Genomic DNA, 14,296 nt, shown 5'->3' with positions numbered 1-14,296 from the left:
CTCAGTTCTATCTCTGGAGTGTCACATTTTATTCAAGTAACATTCTGAAGTAGCTCTGCAATCTCTTATTCTAGAGTACATTCTTTTTTTCTCATTATGATTACTGAACCATCTCCTTTATTACTTTGAAGGTGCCTATTTTCTGTTTATCTTCAGATCATGTAGAACTTAAGAAATGTATTGGGCCATTTTCTCAAATCAGTTTTTAATTATTTTTGTTATCACCACAGTTATGTACACATAATAATTTAAGGCACAACGGGTAACCGCTCATCATATAGTTGACATGATGAGTAGTCAACAGGCACATTACTAAGATTGAATATATATGAGAGTTTTCAGACAATGTCTTTGTTTGGAGCTAATGTATGTAGATGACTGGCAACAGATTAACTCTGTTGTTCTGTCAAGTTTGATGTCTTTAGTCATCTCCTGTATATACTCCCACTTCTGAAATGTGCAGAGAAATATGACGTTAAGTGTACAGCTGTTCTCGCTTGACAAGCAGCCCTGGTCAACTTTCTTATTTAATCATTAAATGGTTATGCTTCTTCCCTCTCAGTTTTTAAGGTGAATCTGGGTTGTTGTGGATTTCTTTGTTACCACTTGCTACATATAATTTTGCTACATGTTTAGTTACTTTCTACACTGACTATCAAGAGCCACCTCTCCAAGAACTGAGGGACTTTTGATACTGTAAGTCCACAATTCTGTCACCTACTACATGCCTATCTGCTAAGAAACCATGCATTATTTCCAAGCTGCTGCTATTTATAGGTAATAAATCCCTGCGCCAAAACAATTTTGACATTATCATCTAGTTAACAGTGACAGCTGTTTCTTTTTAATCTTTACTCACCACACAAACAAGAGGTGCTTAATTCTTCTTTCTTAAATCTGACATGTATAAGCAAGTTTCCTACACAATTCAGAGGTTTATACATAGCTGTCAGTCTTGAATGTAACGTGAATGTTCGTTTAGACAGAGAGGGAAAACTGCAAAACAAAATTTAGACAAACCACTGATCTCTGCGTCCCAGGGGCTTCCGATTCAGGCTGCTCTTCTGGTACCGAGGGTCCCGGCTGAGGTGCAGTGGGTGGTTGGTCAGGTGACACATGAGATTGGGCACTGAAGAACGATGACTTCTTCCTTGGCAGTGTTGTTGAACTCTCATCTGAAGGTTTTATACTAAGAGCCATGTCAGCTGCTTGCTCAACATCAGTTTTCATTGCAGCTGACAATATCTGTAAAAAGTTCAATTATTAGAAGCATAGTCGTGTCTACACACACACACACACACACACACACACACACACACACACACACACACACACACACACACACAAATTGTAAATATAATGTGAGACCACCATTCACTACACTGAGGCACTCAAAGGGGTTATCAACTTTTTCACTGATAAATTTTTCCTCTCGAGATGTAACTGTTGCAGTAAGTAGCTAATGAACTGTCTGAACCGACACATGCTCGACTATTTATCTCCCCTTAGCACGTAATTTAAATATTGCTTTTCTGATGTACTGGGTGAACTAAGGAAGTAGTTTTATGTCAAAGAATAATTATCATTAAATAACTGAAGTATCACAATATAACTTAAGATGTGACAGAATATTTTTCACATTGTATGTAATTTAAAATACTGAAATAATACTACAGTGGAGCTCTGAATTTACATTCTCCAATTTTACATTTTCTGTGATTCTACACCATAAATTTGTAGCCCCTGCGAAAAACCCATAAGATCAATGCTAAAAACCTCTGATTTGACATGTCATCCTAGTAAGGTTTACCTCAATTCTAAGTTCTTACTCGACGTCTTGCTCAACTTCGTCCCGTTTTCTTCTTACTGACATTTGATAGTACTGAACGAGTTGAAGTTGCACAAAAGACAGATGGTTTGAACAGGGGTAGTGGCAGCGGTAAGGGAATACTTTAGGCAATTGTAGAGAAGGGAGATGTGAGAGAGGAAATGATGATGTAATCCATGATCTGTGTTGCCAACATCACTTGCAACATTTAGCTTCACTGTGCAATTATGATACAACTATTGCTAGGTTGCAACAGTAATGGAAAAATGAGACAGTCAATGTGAAGTGTTTGGACCAAGCCAATATGTGATGAAGGGGTCCAGCCACCACCTTTTCTTGTGCCACTTATAACTCAGTTCCATCTTTTTGCATGTATTCCAATGTATTAGATTCAGAAACAATACCAATCCTCAACCTTTTAAATTCAAACACTGAATCTTGAAGAATAGCTCAGCCATAATCGAGGAAACGTCGCCTATTTCCGACTAGTGAACTCTTATTGGCTGGTGACTTGTTAAGCCGCCCAATGGTCAGTGCAGCCAACTCACCACACTAACACACGTAAAATGTGCTCACCTACTGGATGTGTGGAGAGGGGAAGTGGCCCTTCAATGTCAGGAATGTAGGTAGGGGTGAAAGCATTTTGTGAAGTGCTGAAAATATACTTTTCACGCCGATAATATGTTATGACAGAGATGTCACATGGAAATAGAACAAGGTTTTACCAATAGCACATTTTAAAGAATTCTGTGTTCAAATCTGACATGATACAGTTGCAAGAACTACAAACACTACTCATATATATATTTTGCATCACACGCAAACACCAAACACTGTAGATTATAAAGATTGGCAGCAGTTATAGAGGGCATATAGAGAAAACTGTAGCACCTGAGTTTCTTTCAAATGTACATTTTACACATTGTACAGAAATTTACTGAGATGACTTCTAATAAGCCTGTAACGTCAATTGGGGAAGTAAACGCATTTTCTCCACTTCTGTTTCTCTCATCAAGCCTAAAATAACACTTAAACAATGGCGAGCCTATGAAGTGCGGCTCGTAAGAAAGGCATTAAAAATAACAGCAATGGTGACAAAATTTGTCATCAAGCAAATGTCTGCATTTATGCTTGTGGTTTAAAGCTGCTGTGAAGTTTTTGGTTTAAGTCAACACATTCATAAATTTTTGCTCTTTTCTGGGTGACCACAAAGGATGTTCTCTCAAAAATGCTTCCTTTGAACATATAACTTGTGACCGTAGCATGTCAGAAAATAGCTTGATTACCTTGTACCCAGAAACCAATTTCACTTTTTTGATGAGTTTTTACTTGCTGTTACACATCTGTGAATTTTTAAGAACTATTGAAATCCATTACCACAAATTATTGTATAAACATTGTATTGTGCATTTAATTTCCTTCAGTTAGATAGATGCCACTGTCATCCTTGGGTGATAACACCCAACTGCAACTGTGTCTGAGGTTAGCAAGAATGTAGCTGGAATAGGCAGTGGGGGGTATGGATGAGGTGTGGGGCAGACTGGTGGAGTAATATCAGGGTAGAGGTGGGGGAGGTGCTAGTGTCACCTGTGGGCGGATGCAGGGATGGTGGAGACAGGAGAGGGCTGCTAGGTTCAGCATCAGGAGGTATTAGTGGGAAGATGTTTGGAACAGGATTTGCATTTAGGTTTAATGCAGGGATATGAGCCATGAGGTAAGGGGTTGGGAGCAGGGCAGGAGCAGGAATGGACACGGATATTGCATACATCGGGTGGGCGGAAGAATACCATTGTGGGAGAGGTGTGTAGGATAGTGAGGAGGATGTTTCTCATTTCAAGGTATGATGAGTGGTAGTTGAAACACTAGCAGATTCCTGGGTCATACTGGATCATAAGAGGAGAGTTATTTTGTGACCAAACAACATGCATATGGGAATGATAGGCGACTGGAGAGCGAAGTCATGGGAAATCTGTTTCTGGACAATGTTCGGATGGTAACTTTGATCTGTGAAGGCCTGTGTGTGAACCATGAAATATTTGGAGAGGGACTGTTCATCACTTCAGATGTGATGACCGTGGGTGGCTAGTATATATGAATGGAACTTCTTAGTGTAGAAGGGGTGGCAGCTGTTAAAAGTATTGGTGGTTGATAGGTTTGATATGGATGGGTGCACTGATGAAGCCATCTTTGAGGTGGAAGTCGACATTGAGTAAGATGGCTTGTCGGGCTGAGGAGGACCAATTGAAGCGAAAGGGGGAGAAGGAGATGAGGTTCTACACATCTCAGGGGCAGTTTCAGTAAGGCCTTAGTGTCCATAGATGACACTGGCCATGTGTGTGTGAACTGTGCATGCGTGTATGTGTGTGTTTCCTACTTCTGATAAAGGACATAGACCAAAGTTTGAACATTTCTAGCATTCTTTCATTGTGTTAGTCTACAACTCAATGCCTTCTCTATGTGGGGAGTAGCAATCTATCCTTGCCACATTACTGTTATTCCATAATAAGATTTTAAGTGTTACAAGATACATGTTTATTCTCAAGATACATATTTATTCTATTTTGAACAAAACAAGTACTTATTAATGAATGCAAATATATATCTGAATGAAACACTTTTTTTAAACTATTGATTACATTAGGGGAAAAGTTAAAGCCCAATACTAGTCAAGAAAAATAAAATAACATCAAAATTACAATGACTGTAAAATAAGACTAAGTTTCATCACTAAAGTATTATTTCATAAAAATTTATGGCGTTATTCAAGGTGAAAGATAAAACTAAATAACTTGTAATGCAATAAAACATGCAAAATTAATTGCAGTAAGTTTTATAATAATGTAAAGTTATGATTTATCTAAAAACAAAGAAGCTGTAACTTAATTAACGAAAGTGTTGGTATGTTGATAGAGAAAATAAAAACAATAAAAAACACACACACAAATTTCAAGCTTTCACAACCCAAGGTTGCTTCATCAGGAAAGAGGGAAGGAGAAGGAAAGATGAAAGGATGTGGGTTTTAAGGAAGAGGGTAAGGAGTCATTCCAATCCCGGGAGCGGAAAGACTTAACTGAAAAAAAGGAAGGTATACACTCACTCGCGCACGCGCGCACACACACACACACACACACACACACACACACACACACACATATACACACACAGGCAGACATGTGTAATTTTTGCATTTACATGTGTCTGCCTGTGTGTGTATATGTGCAGATGGATGTGTGTGTGTGTGTGTGTGTGTGTGTGTGTGTGTGTGTGTGTGTGTATACCTGTCCTTTTTTTCCCCTAAGGAAAGTCTTTCCACTCCCGGGATTTGAATGACTCCTTACCCTCTCCCTTAAAACCCACATCCTTTCATCCTTCCCTCTTTCCTGATCAAGCAACCTTGGGTTGCAAAAGCTTGAAATTTGTGTGTGTGTTTGTGTGTTTTTTACTGTCTCTATCAACATACCAACACTTTCATTTGGTAAGTTACAGCTTCTTTGTTTTTAGATATATTTTTCTCACGTGGAATGTTTCCCTCTATTATATTCATAAAGTTATAATTTGATTGTTATGAAATTGTAAATGTATGTGTGGCAGAGTCACTCCCCCCCTCCCAAATTAATGAATCGTGGCCTTTGTACAGATGGAATGGCTTTCATGTCTCAATGCTGTAGACAGCCACCAAGCATATCAGAGAACTAACTGTGTAGAGGCAAGACAAATATATTGTTCCTGAACAGGGATACGAGCCTTTTCACTAGTTAAGGCAGCTAAAGTCTGGATGGTTGACTGATCTTTCCTTTTAACATCAGCCAACATGGCCTTGCTTGTTGGTACTGTGAATGGATGGAACCGGGGAAACTATAGCCATCGTATTTCCTGAGGATGTGCAGCACTATTGTAGGCCTAAAAGATTTCATCATCTTCTTAGGTAAAATATCTCTGGATTAGAACTACTGTGAAGGATGTCATCACCTCCAAACACAAAGCTTGCATTCGACATATCAAAGCACAGACTGTTATATCTGTTAACTGGGGAAGTAGGTTAAAGAAAGCTCTCCGAGACTGCAGATGTGTGTGCTAGTTGCGCTTGAGTGTGTGTGTGTGTGTGTGTGTGTGTGTGTGTGTGTGTGTGTGTGTGTGTGTGTGTGTGTGCGTGCGCGCGCGTGTGTGTGTCTACTGCTAACAAAGGCCTTAATGGCGGAAAGCTATGTTTTTGTGAATCTTTTTATTGTGCCTATCTCCGCTATATGTTGAGTAGCAACTTTCCTTCTCTCATATTGTTATATTCCATCCTGGATTTTCCATTGTTTGATTTTAATCTGCTTCCTCAGTATTTTCTGAATTTTGTTATTAAACCATCGTGGGTCTTTTCCATCCTTAATCCACTACTCAGAACATACTTTTCCAGAGCCTGATGAACGATCACTCAATACCAGGGGTAGTTAATCTTTCTTATCTACTGATGACCTTTGTTTCTCTGTTAGTATTAAGATTTTCTAACACCCCACTGGCTACGCAGTAGGGAAGAAACTTTATGAAATTTATAGAGCTTTGTTAAAGTATATAATAACAACTAGTTACAAAGTACTTTGCCAAAATTTTACGAAAACCAAATGACAGTTTTTTCAAACACCTACCAACCACTGCCCACCATAAAAGCTGCATGGCCCACTAGTGGGCAATTGGAACTACATTAACTCCACTGCTCTAAACTTTGCCCACAATATCTCTAAGTCAATCATAATGTAACTCAATGATGCCCATTCATTATGTATGCAGGATGATAACACCTGCTTTCTGCTATTTCCACCCTAAAACCTCTCCAAGCCTTCTTGATGGATTTATTAACTGCCCTGTCTTTAAATGTCAAGAATAGGGATGAATGACAAATGACCTGATGCTAGATTGGTTGAAGGTTTTTGGAACAAATTACCAGGCTCTTTGCTCAACACAAGGAAAATTTTGGTGATTGATTCTTTTAGGGGATGCCTAACCTAGGAAGTTAACAATGTTATATCACTGAACAATGAAGATCTGGTATCAACTCCTAGTGGTATGACACTATGAAAACATTACAACCATTAATCCCTGTCTCATACACTCTGTTGATCAATACGGTCAGACTTGTTTCTAATTACAAGGTCAAAAATATTTCCATTGTGTGTGTTCTGTCCAACTAACTGCTCAACACTATTGAGCATAAACTTTCTTTGAATGATCCTACAACAGTTACAGTGGAATCACATCACTGGTAAAAAATGTGATGACTACCATGATTTCACCAGGCATGTTAGTTGCATCCAGATCCCTTTGTACTCAGACTCAATTTCAACCTATACAGGACAATATTTTTGCCAACTGTAATTAACACATACCTTCCTACAGCATCTGATCTATCTTTCTGATATATGTTCCATGCCTTATTGAATATTTTGGAGATTTTTACTTCAGGTTTCACCCAGCTCTCACTTCTGAGTACAGTCTGAGTATGACAGTGTTCCCGGAGGACGGTAATGCTTCAGCAATTTACTGTCAAAATTCTGACATTTGGAGTGTCTTTACCCGGCATGCTATCTACTTTCACTTGCTGGCTTGCTAGTTAGAGGCAGGAAATTGCAAAGGGTATGATTCCAGCACCCATTCAGCATCTCAGTCAGACTGCAGCTTTGTGGAGTGATTGATTGATATGTGGCATCAAAGTGAGTTAGGGCTTCTCGAGAAGCCATCAGCATTATCACCACCACCACCACCACCACCACCACCACCACCACCATCACCACCACCACCACCACCACCACTGTCATTGTCTCATTCATATGGGCATAGAATGTTATGACTAACTGGTCAACTTCTGGGCTTGACACAGGATGAAAAGGAAAGGGTCACATTCTTTTCACCATCCCCTTGATATACAAAGAGTACTCTGCCAATTTAAACTGTGGGCCACTGTCTGATACATTGGTGTGCAGAGCTCCATTTAAAGGCAAAGATTGTCATTCTTCCAAATTAAGATTTTCACTCTGCAGCAGAGTGTGTGCTGATATGAAACTTCTTGGCAGATTAAAACTGTGTGCCTGACTGAGACTCGAACTCGGGACCTTTGCCTTTTGCGGCCAAGTGCTCTACCAGCTGAGCTACCCGAGCACAACTCACGACCCGTCCTCACAGCTTCAGTTCTGCCAGTACCTCGTCTCCTACTTTCCAAACTTCACATAAGCTCTTCTGTGAACCTTGCAGAACTAGCACTCCTGGAAGAAAGGATAGTGTGGAGACACGGCATAGCCACAGCCTGTTGGATGTTTCCTGAATGAGATTTTCACTCTGCAGCAGAGTACCATATTTACCCTAATCTGAGCCGCACTCGAATCTGAGCCGCACTCGAATCTGAGCCGCACTCGAATCTGAGCCGCACTCGAATCTGAGCCGCACTCGAATCTGAGCCGCACTCGAATCTGAGCCGCACTCGAATCTGAGCCGCACTCGAATCTGAGCCGCACTCTAATCTGAGCCGCACTCTAATCTGAGCCGCACTCTAATCTGAGCCGCACTCTAATCTGAGCCGCACTCTAATCTGAGCCGCACTCTAATCTGAGCCGCACTCGAATCTGAGCCGCACTCGAATCTGAGCCGCACTCGAATCTGAGCCGCACTCGAATCTGAGCCGCACTCGAATCTGAGCCGCACTCGAATCTGAGCCGCACTCGAATCTGAGCCGCACTCGAATCTGAGCCGCACTCGAATCTGAGCCGCACTCGAATCTGAGCCGCACTCGAATCTGAGCCGCACTCGAATCTGAGCCGCACTCGAAACTAAGCCGCACTCGAATCTAAGCCGCACTCGAATCTAAGCCGCACTCGAATCTAAGCCGCACTCGAATCTAAGCCGCACTCGAATCTAAGCCGCACTCGAATCTAAGCCGCACTCGAATCTAAGCCGCACTCAAATCTAAGCCGCACTCAAATCTAAGCCGCACTCAAATCTAAGCCGCACTCAAATCTAAGCCGCACCTGAAATTTGAGACTCGAAATTCAAGAGGAGAGAAAAGTTTTAGACTGCACTTCCATATCGAAACAAAGTTGGTCCATTGTAACACAATTTGGGGCAAATGGATGAAGATACAGCTACAGTAGTTTGGTTCAAGTCATAAGCTTAAGAGTTAAGCTTTACCAAGTAGCCATTGCTGTGTGTCAGGTGCTCTGTCCGTATTTATACAGGTACATTTCCTTTTTCACTTGCTTCATCTGGTTTGAAACGATTGTTTATTTTGCTTTGATCTGATAAGTGCCGTTCTCTTTGTTATAGGTGTTTACGTCACTCTAAACTGAAAATGCATTATTGTAGTGTGTCATGCATTGTTTGTCGCATTCTGATAATGAGTGTTTACGACATGTCGCCGATCGCGGCATGGCTTGCTTTTGTGCACGCTACCGCGTCTTACATTTTTTTAAAAAAAAGAGAGGAATTGTCTCATAAGCGAAACAATGGCAAAAGACTGCTATTTGTTGTTACTTACACTGCTGCTTTCTTTGATAATGGCCAACAAGAATCAAATAATGGACTGCATATGATAGAACATGTTCTGAACGAGACTTTAGCAAAAACTTTTCTACGTTTGAAAATCTTTGCACACGCCTCTTAAGTACACTATATTCTGCACAGAAATTAGATTCATCTTAGATTTAAAAATCTAGTCAGTTGCCGTGATTCATTTCTGACTGTATCACTATTCATCAAAATAATAATTCGAATATAAACATGACATTATACGTATATTCTTCCACGTTTGTTGTTGTCTCACTCTAGTTTCGTAGTTCATTAGGCAGACAGGATTTAAATGACATAGCAGCAAACACGAAAGAATACATGGCATAATGTTTACATTCTTCTACCTTTTCTTTTAATTTATTTACTGATGCAGAGGTTTTGGCGCCAGTATTTATCTTTGTGCCTGCTAAGCATGCCTGTGTAGTGCTACATATATTCGATGGCAGAAGTTAGTTGTGGCGGCACCTACCAACATTTTTCAGAACTTCCGCTTACTTTGCACTCGATTATAAGCCACAGGCAGGTTTTTGGATTACAAAAACCGGAAAAAAAGTGCGGCTTATATTCGAGTAAATATGGTAGGAGATGAGGTACTGGGAGAATTGAAGCTGTGAGGATGGGTCATGAGTCATGCTTGGGTAGCTCAGTTGGTAGAGCACTTGCCCGCGAAAGGCAAAGGTCCTGAGTCCGAGTCTCGGTCCGGCACACAGTTTTAATTTGCCAGGAAGTTTCATTGTCATTCTTGCCACGATCATAAGAGATGATGATGTTGACTAAATCTGAGTAGCCATATATTTCCTTGAACAGGCCTGCAAAGTTGACAAAGTTGATATATATGCAGCCTGTAATGGAACTGACAAATAGACCTCATTTTGTTATATTATACATTGATTAAAGGAATTGACAAATAGACCTCTTTTTGTTATATTATAGACTAACTAAAGTTGTGTTAAAAAGCATTCGCTTAATATGATATTAGGATAGGTGTTACGATCAGTAATCGGTATTGAAATTGTAAGTTCTTTGTCACTTTGGCTGCGATCTTTGGTGAGCAACGGGTTTTTGGTCACTTGAGTTCTGGCCATGGTCGAGTGTAGTCGTTTTCAAGTTCTGGCAATAAACGTGTTCTTTTTTAAACAAGCTATGGAATCCTGCTTCATGATTTGGTTAGTCCAGTGATAATCAAAAAACACACTTTTTCTTGCACCCAGAGCAGCAAAGGAATCATCGCCTAGACAGCGTGACCACATGGACAATGGGTACTCAGCAGTATCAACAAAGGAGACATCATGGCCAGCTCTACTAAGTAAATTACAGCCATTAGCCGCACCATAACGGTGTCCTTATGGAGATAACTTTTGCAATGTAGTAGAGAGGGTCCATGATAATTCCCATAACCTGTCAGGAGTTGAACACAGGGTGAAAAATCACACTTGGTCAAACTGAGTTCATGTGCCTCTTTGGCAGGCCAAGATTACACTTTCAATATTGGCATAAATACCTTGCCAATATACATGGTACCTTATCAATGCCTTCATCTTCAGCATCTCTCAGAATGGTTCACATAATAGCTTGGAGATGTGAAGTCAAAGCATAGTCAGGATCACAAACTGACAGCAAAACCCTTCTGTGGCTAGCACAAGTACCCACGATGAACATTTTCTGTGGTTCATCTAAATATGGGTCTTAAGTTCAGGTTCTTAATCTTTGAGCAGGTGCTCTGGCCAACAAAAATGCACATTATGCATGACTTTGCACATCACTAGGTCGTGATCTGTAAACCTAATGACATCCCAGGCCTTCATGCCATATGGATCTAGCCATGGCCATGCTTCGAGAATATGTTGGTCACAGTACAATAATATGCCGAATTCCTGTAAACAACATGGGCTTTTAACTACATCAACTTTGGCCCATCAAATGCCTTCTGTAGTGTAATTTGGCATGATTTCACAAGTTCTACACTGAATTTTGCTAACTCTGCAGTTTTGTATGTACAAAAAACAGAATCTTTACTAACTAAACTAAATTTGCTTATACATGAGTGAAAATAGTGTATTGTAAACACAGCAGTATGACAAAGCTTTTAAAGTATAAAAATGAGTTCTTTCCCTGTGTAAAAACAATGTACTATGCATGGACATTGTAATAAATCCCCAAACCATTGTCCTTAACTCAAGGCTACTATCATACAATTGACTATTCTGTACAACCTGTGCACACACCCACCCAATGCTGCCCTCTCCACGCCCATCACTGGTCACTCTCACAAGATCAAAGACAGAGCAACTTATGGAACTACACAGGTTGTTTATCAACTAAGTCATGTCCACCACACTGCTATTTATATGAGCCTGTACACTCGATGACCACTAAACCGGCTGAGCACATGAATGGCCATGGATGGGAACTGTCTCCCTGGGGGACAACCATCCCAGTCGCTAAATATGCTCTACAGCATGACTCTAGGACATGTGTGCTATGCTGCACCAAAATGGCTGTTTGTATCCTCTCTGTCAATACTAGTTTCCCTGAACTGCAGAGATGGCAACTTGCCCTATGACATCTACTTGCATCCCAACTCACCCCTGGAGTTAATGTCTGTTAACACACGACCCTCTTTTTCATACCTTTTGTATTATTATATTACTTTTTTCATTTTTCTTATTTTATATTTATCTTTATTTATTTTCTGCTTTGGATTTCTTTAAAATTTTTATTGAACTGTTCATTTGCTTTTCCCCTAATCAATCTCTACTTCTCAATTTCTCTTTATCCCTGAGCCGAAGCTGTCACAGTGCTATCTCTGACCTACTCTGACATCCCCAACTACCATTTTGTCTACCGCAATCCCTACTACAGGTGGTTCCCTCTCATCCTGGGGTATCAATGACCTGCCCTTTCATTTCAGCCTTCCCTAACCTACCCCATTCTCCTCTGTGAGGAGAGAAGTATGAGTTCTGAAAGCTGGGATAGTGTGTCATTTTTACTTTTATGTCTGTCCATGACCAACCACAGAAAAAGTAGGAAAACTGATTCACAAAAAGTGGTTAGAATTAACACTCAAAAACATGAACTACCATTAAACACACTAAAATCTATCACCACATGCTTTTCAAGTCAATAGTATGCTTTGCAGACAGTACACAGGCACATGATCTCAATCTCTTGACTACCATCACAACTGTTAGGTGTGCTACTATGACTGTCAGGGACTTACAAGATCCCATCACTGGAAGCAGTATGTGTGGTGCTCAGAAAATATGCAACAGACACAGAGGTGCAGCAGACAGGTTGAAGATGGGTAACATGACAAGGTGGCAGAAATCACAAGTGAGTTCACACAAACCCCACAGCAAACAAAATCTTGGAAAATAAATATGTGGCAAAAGGAGTCAGATGCAGCAATAATGCACATGGCATACACAACTGATTGTCCAACATCTGGGAGTGGCTGGGAATGAGGCATGTTAACTCTAGTTGGGGCACAGTCCAATTCCTGAGTGACCACAGCTACGATACTGCCCATTTTTACAAATGGTTCAAATGGCTCTAAGCACTATGGGACTTAACATTTGAGGTCATCAGTCCCCTAGACTTGTTGTTGTTGTTGTTGTTGTGGTCTTCAGTCCAGAGACTGGTTTGATGCAGCTCTCCATGCTACTCTATCCCGTGCAAGCTTCTTCACCTCCCAGTACCTACTGCAACCTACATCCTTCTGAATCTGTTTAGTGTATTCATCTCTTGGTCTCCCTCTATGATTTCTAGCCTCCACACTGCCCTCCAATACTAAATTTGTGATCCCTTGATGCCTCAGAATATATCCTACAAACCGATTCCTTCTTCTAGTCAAGTTGAGCCACAAACTCCTCTTCTCCCCAATTCTATTCAATACCTCCTCATTAGTTATGTGATCTACCCATCTAATCTTCAGCATTCTTCTGTAGTACCACATTTCAAAAGCTTTTATTCTCTTCTTGTCTGAACTATTTGTCGCCCATGTTTCACATCCATACATAGCTACAGTCCATACAAATAGTTTCAGAAACGACTTCCTGACACTTACAGCTATACTCGATGTCAACAAATTTCTCTTCTTCAGAAATCCTTTCCTTGCCATTGCCAGTCTCTATTTTATATCCTCTCTATTTCAACCATCATCAATTATTTTGTTCCCCAAATAGCAACACTCATTTACTACTTTAAGCATCTCATTTCCTAATCTAATTTCCCCAGCATCACCCGGTTTAATTTGACTACATTCCTTTATCCTTGTTTTGCTTTTGTTGACGTTCATCTTATACCCTCCTTTCAAGACACTGCCCATTCCATTCAGCTGCTCTTCCAGGTCCTTTGCTGTCTCTGACAGAATTACTATGTCATCAGTGAACTGCAAAGTTTTTATTTCTTTTCCATGGATTTTAATTCCTACTCTGAATGTTTCTTTTGTTTGCTTTACTGCTTGCTCAATATACAGATTGAATAACGTCGGGGATAGGCTACAACCCTGTCTCACTCCCTTCCCAACCACTGCTTCCCTTTCATGCCCCTCGACTCTTATAATTGCCATCCAGTTTCTGTACAAATTGTAAATAGCCTTCCGCTCCATGTATGTGACCTCTGCCACCTTCAGAATTTGAAAGAGAGTATTCCAGTCAGCATTGTCAAAAGCTTTCCCTAAGTCTACAAATGATAGAAACATATGTTTGCCTTTCCTTAATCTATTTTCTAAGATAAGTCGTAGGTCAGTATTGCCTCACATGTTCCAACATTTCTACGGAATCCAAATTGATCTTCCCTGACGTCTGCTTCTACCAGTTTTTCCATTCGTCTGTAAGGAATTCGTGTTAGTATTTTGCAGCCGTGGCTTATTAAACTGATAGATAGGTAATTTTCATATCTGTCAACACCTGCTTTTCTTGGGAT

General features: G+C 40.4%; 1 protein-coding gene across 1 annotated transcript in view; it reads right to left on the bottom strand.

Annotated features, from left to right (window-relative positions):
- LOC126263224 (piezo-type mechanosensitive ion channel component) overlaps positions 1 to 14,296 on the bottom strand; it is a 686,714-nt gene that overhangs the window by 234,790 nt on the left and 437,628 nt on the right. The window contains exon 30 of the mRNA XM_049960308.1: positions 1,021 to 1,245. Coding sequence (XP_049816265.1) covers positions 1,021 to 1,245 — 225 coding nt within the window. The remainder of the gene's footprint in view (positions 1 to 1,020; positions 1,246 to 14,296) is intronic.

Source organism: Schistocerca nitens, chromosome 6 (genome assembly GCF_023898315.1).
Source record: "Schistocerca nitens isolate TAMUIC-IGC-003100 chromosome 6, iqSchNite1.1, whole genome shotgun sequence".
Classification (NCBI taxonomy): domain Eukaryota; kingdom Metazoa; phylum Arthropoda; class Insecta; order Orthoptera; family Acrididae; genus Schistocerca; species Schistocerca nitens.
Note: the sequence above shows the minus strand (reverse complement) of the source record. Positions and strands in the feature narration are given on the sequence as shown.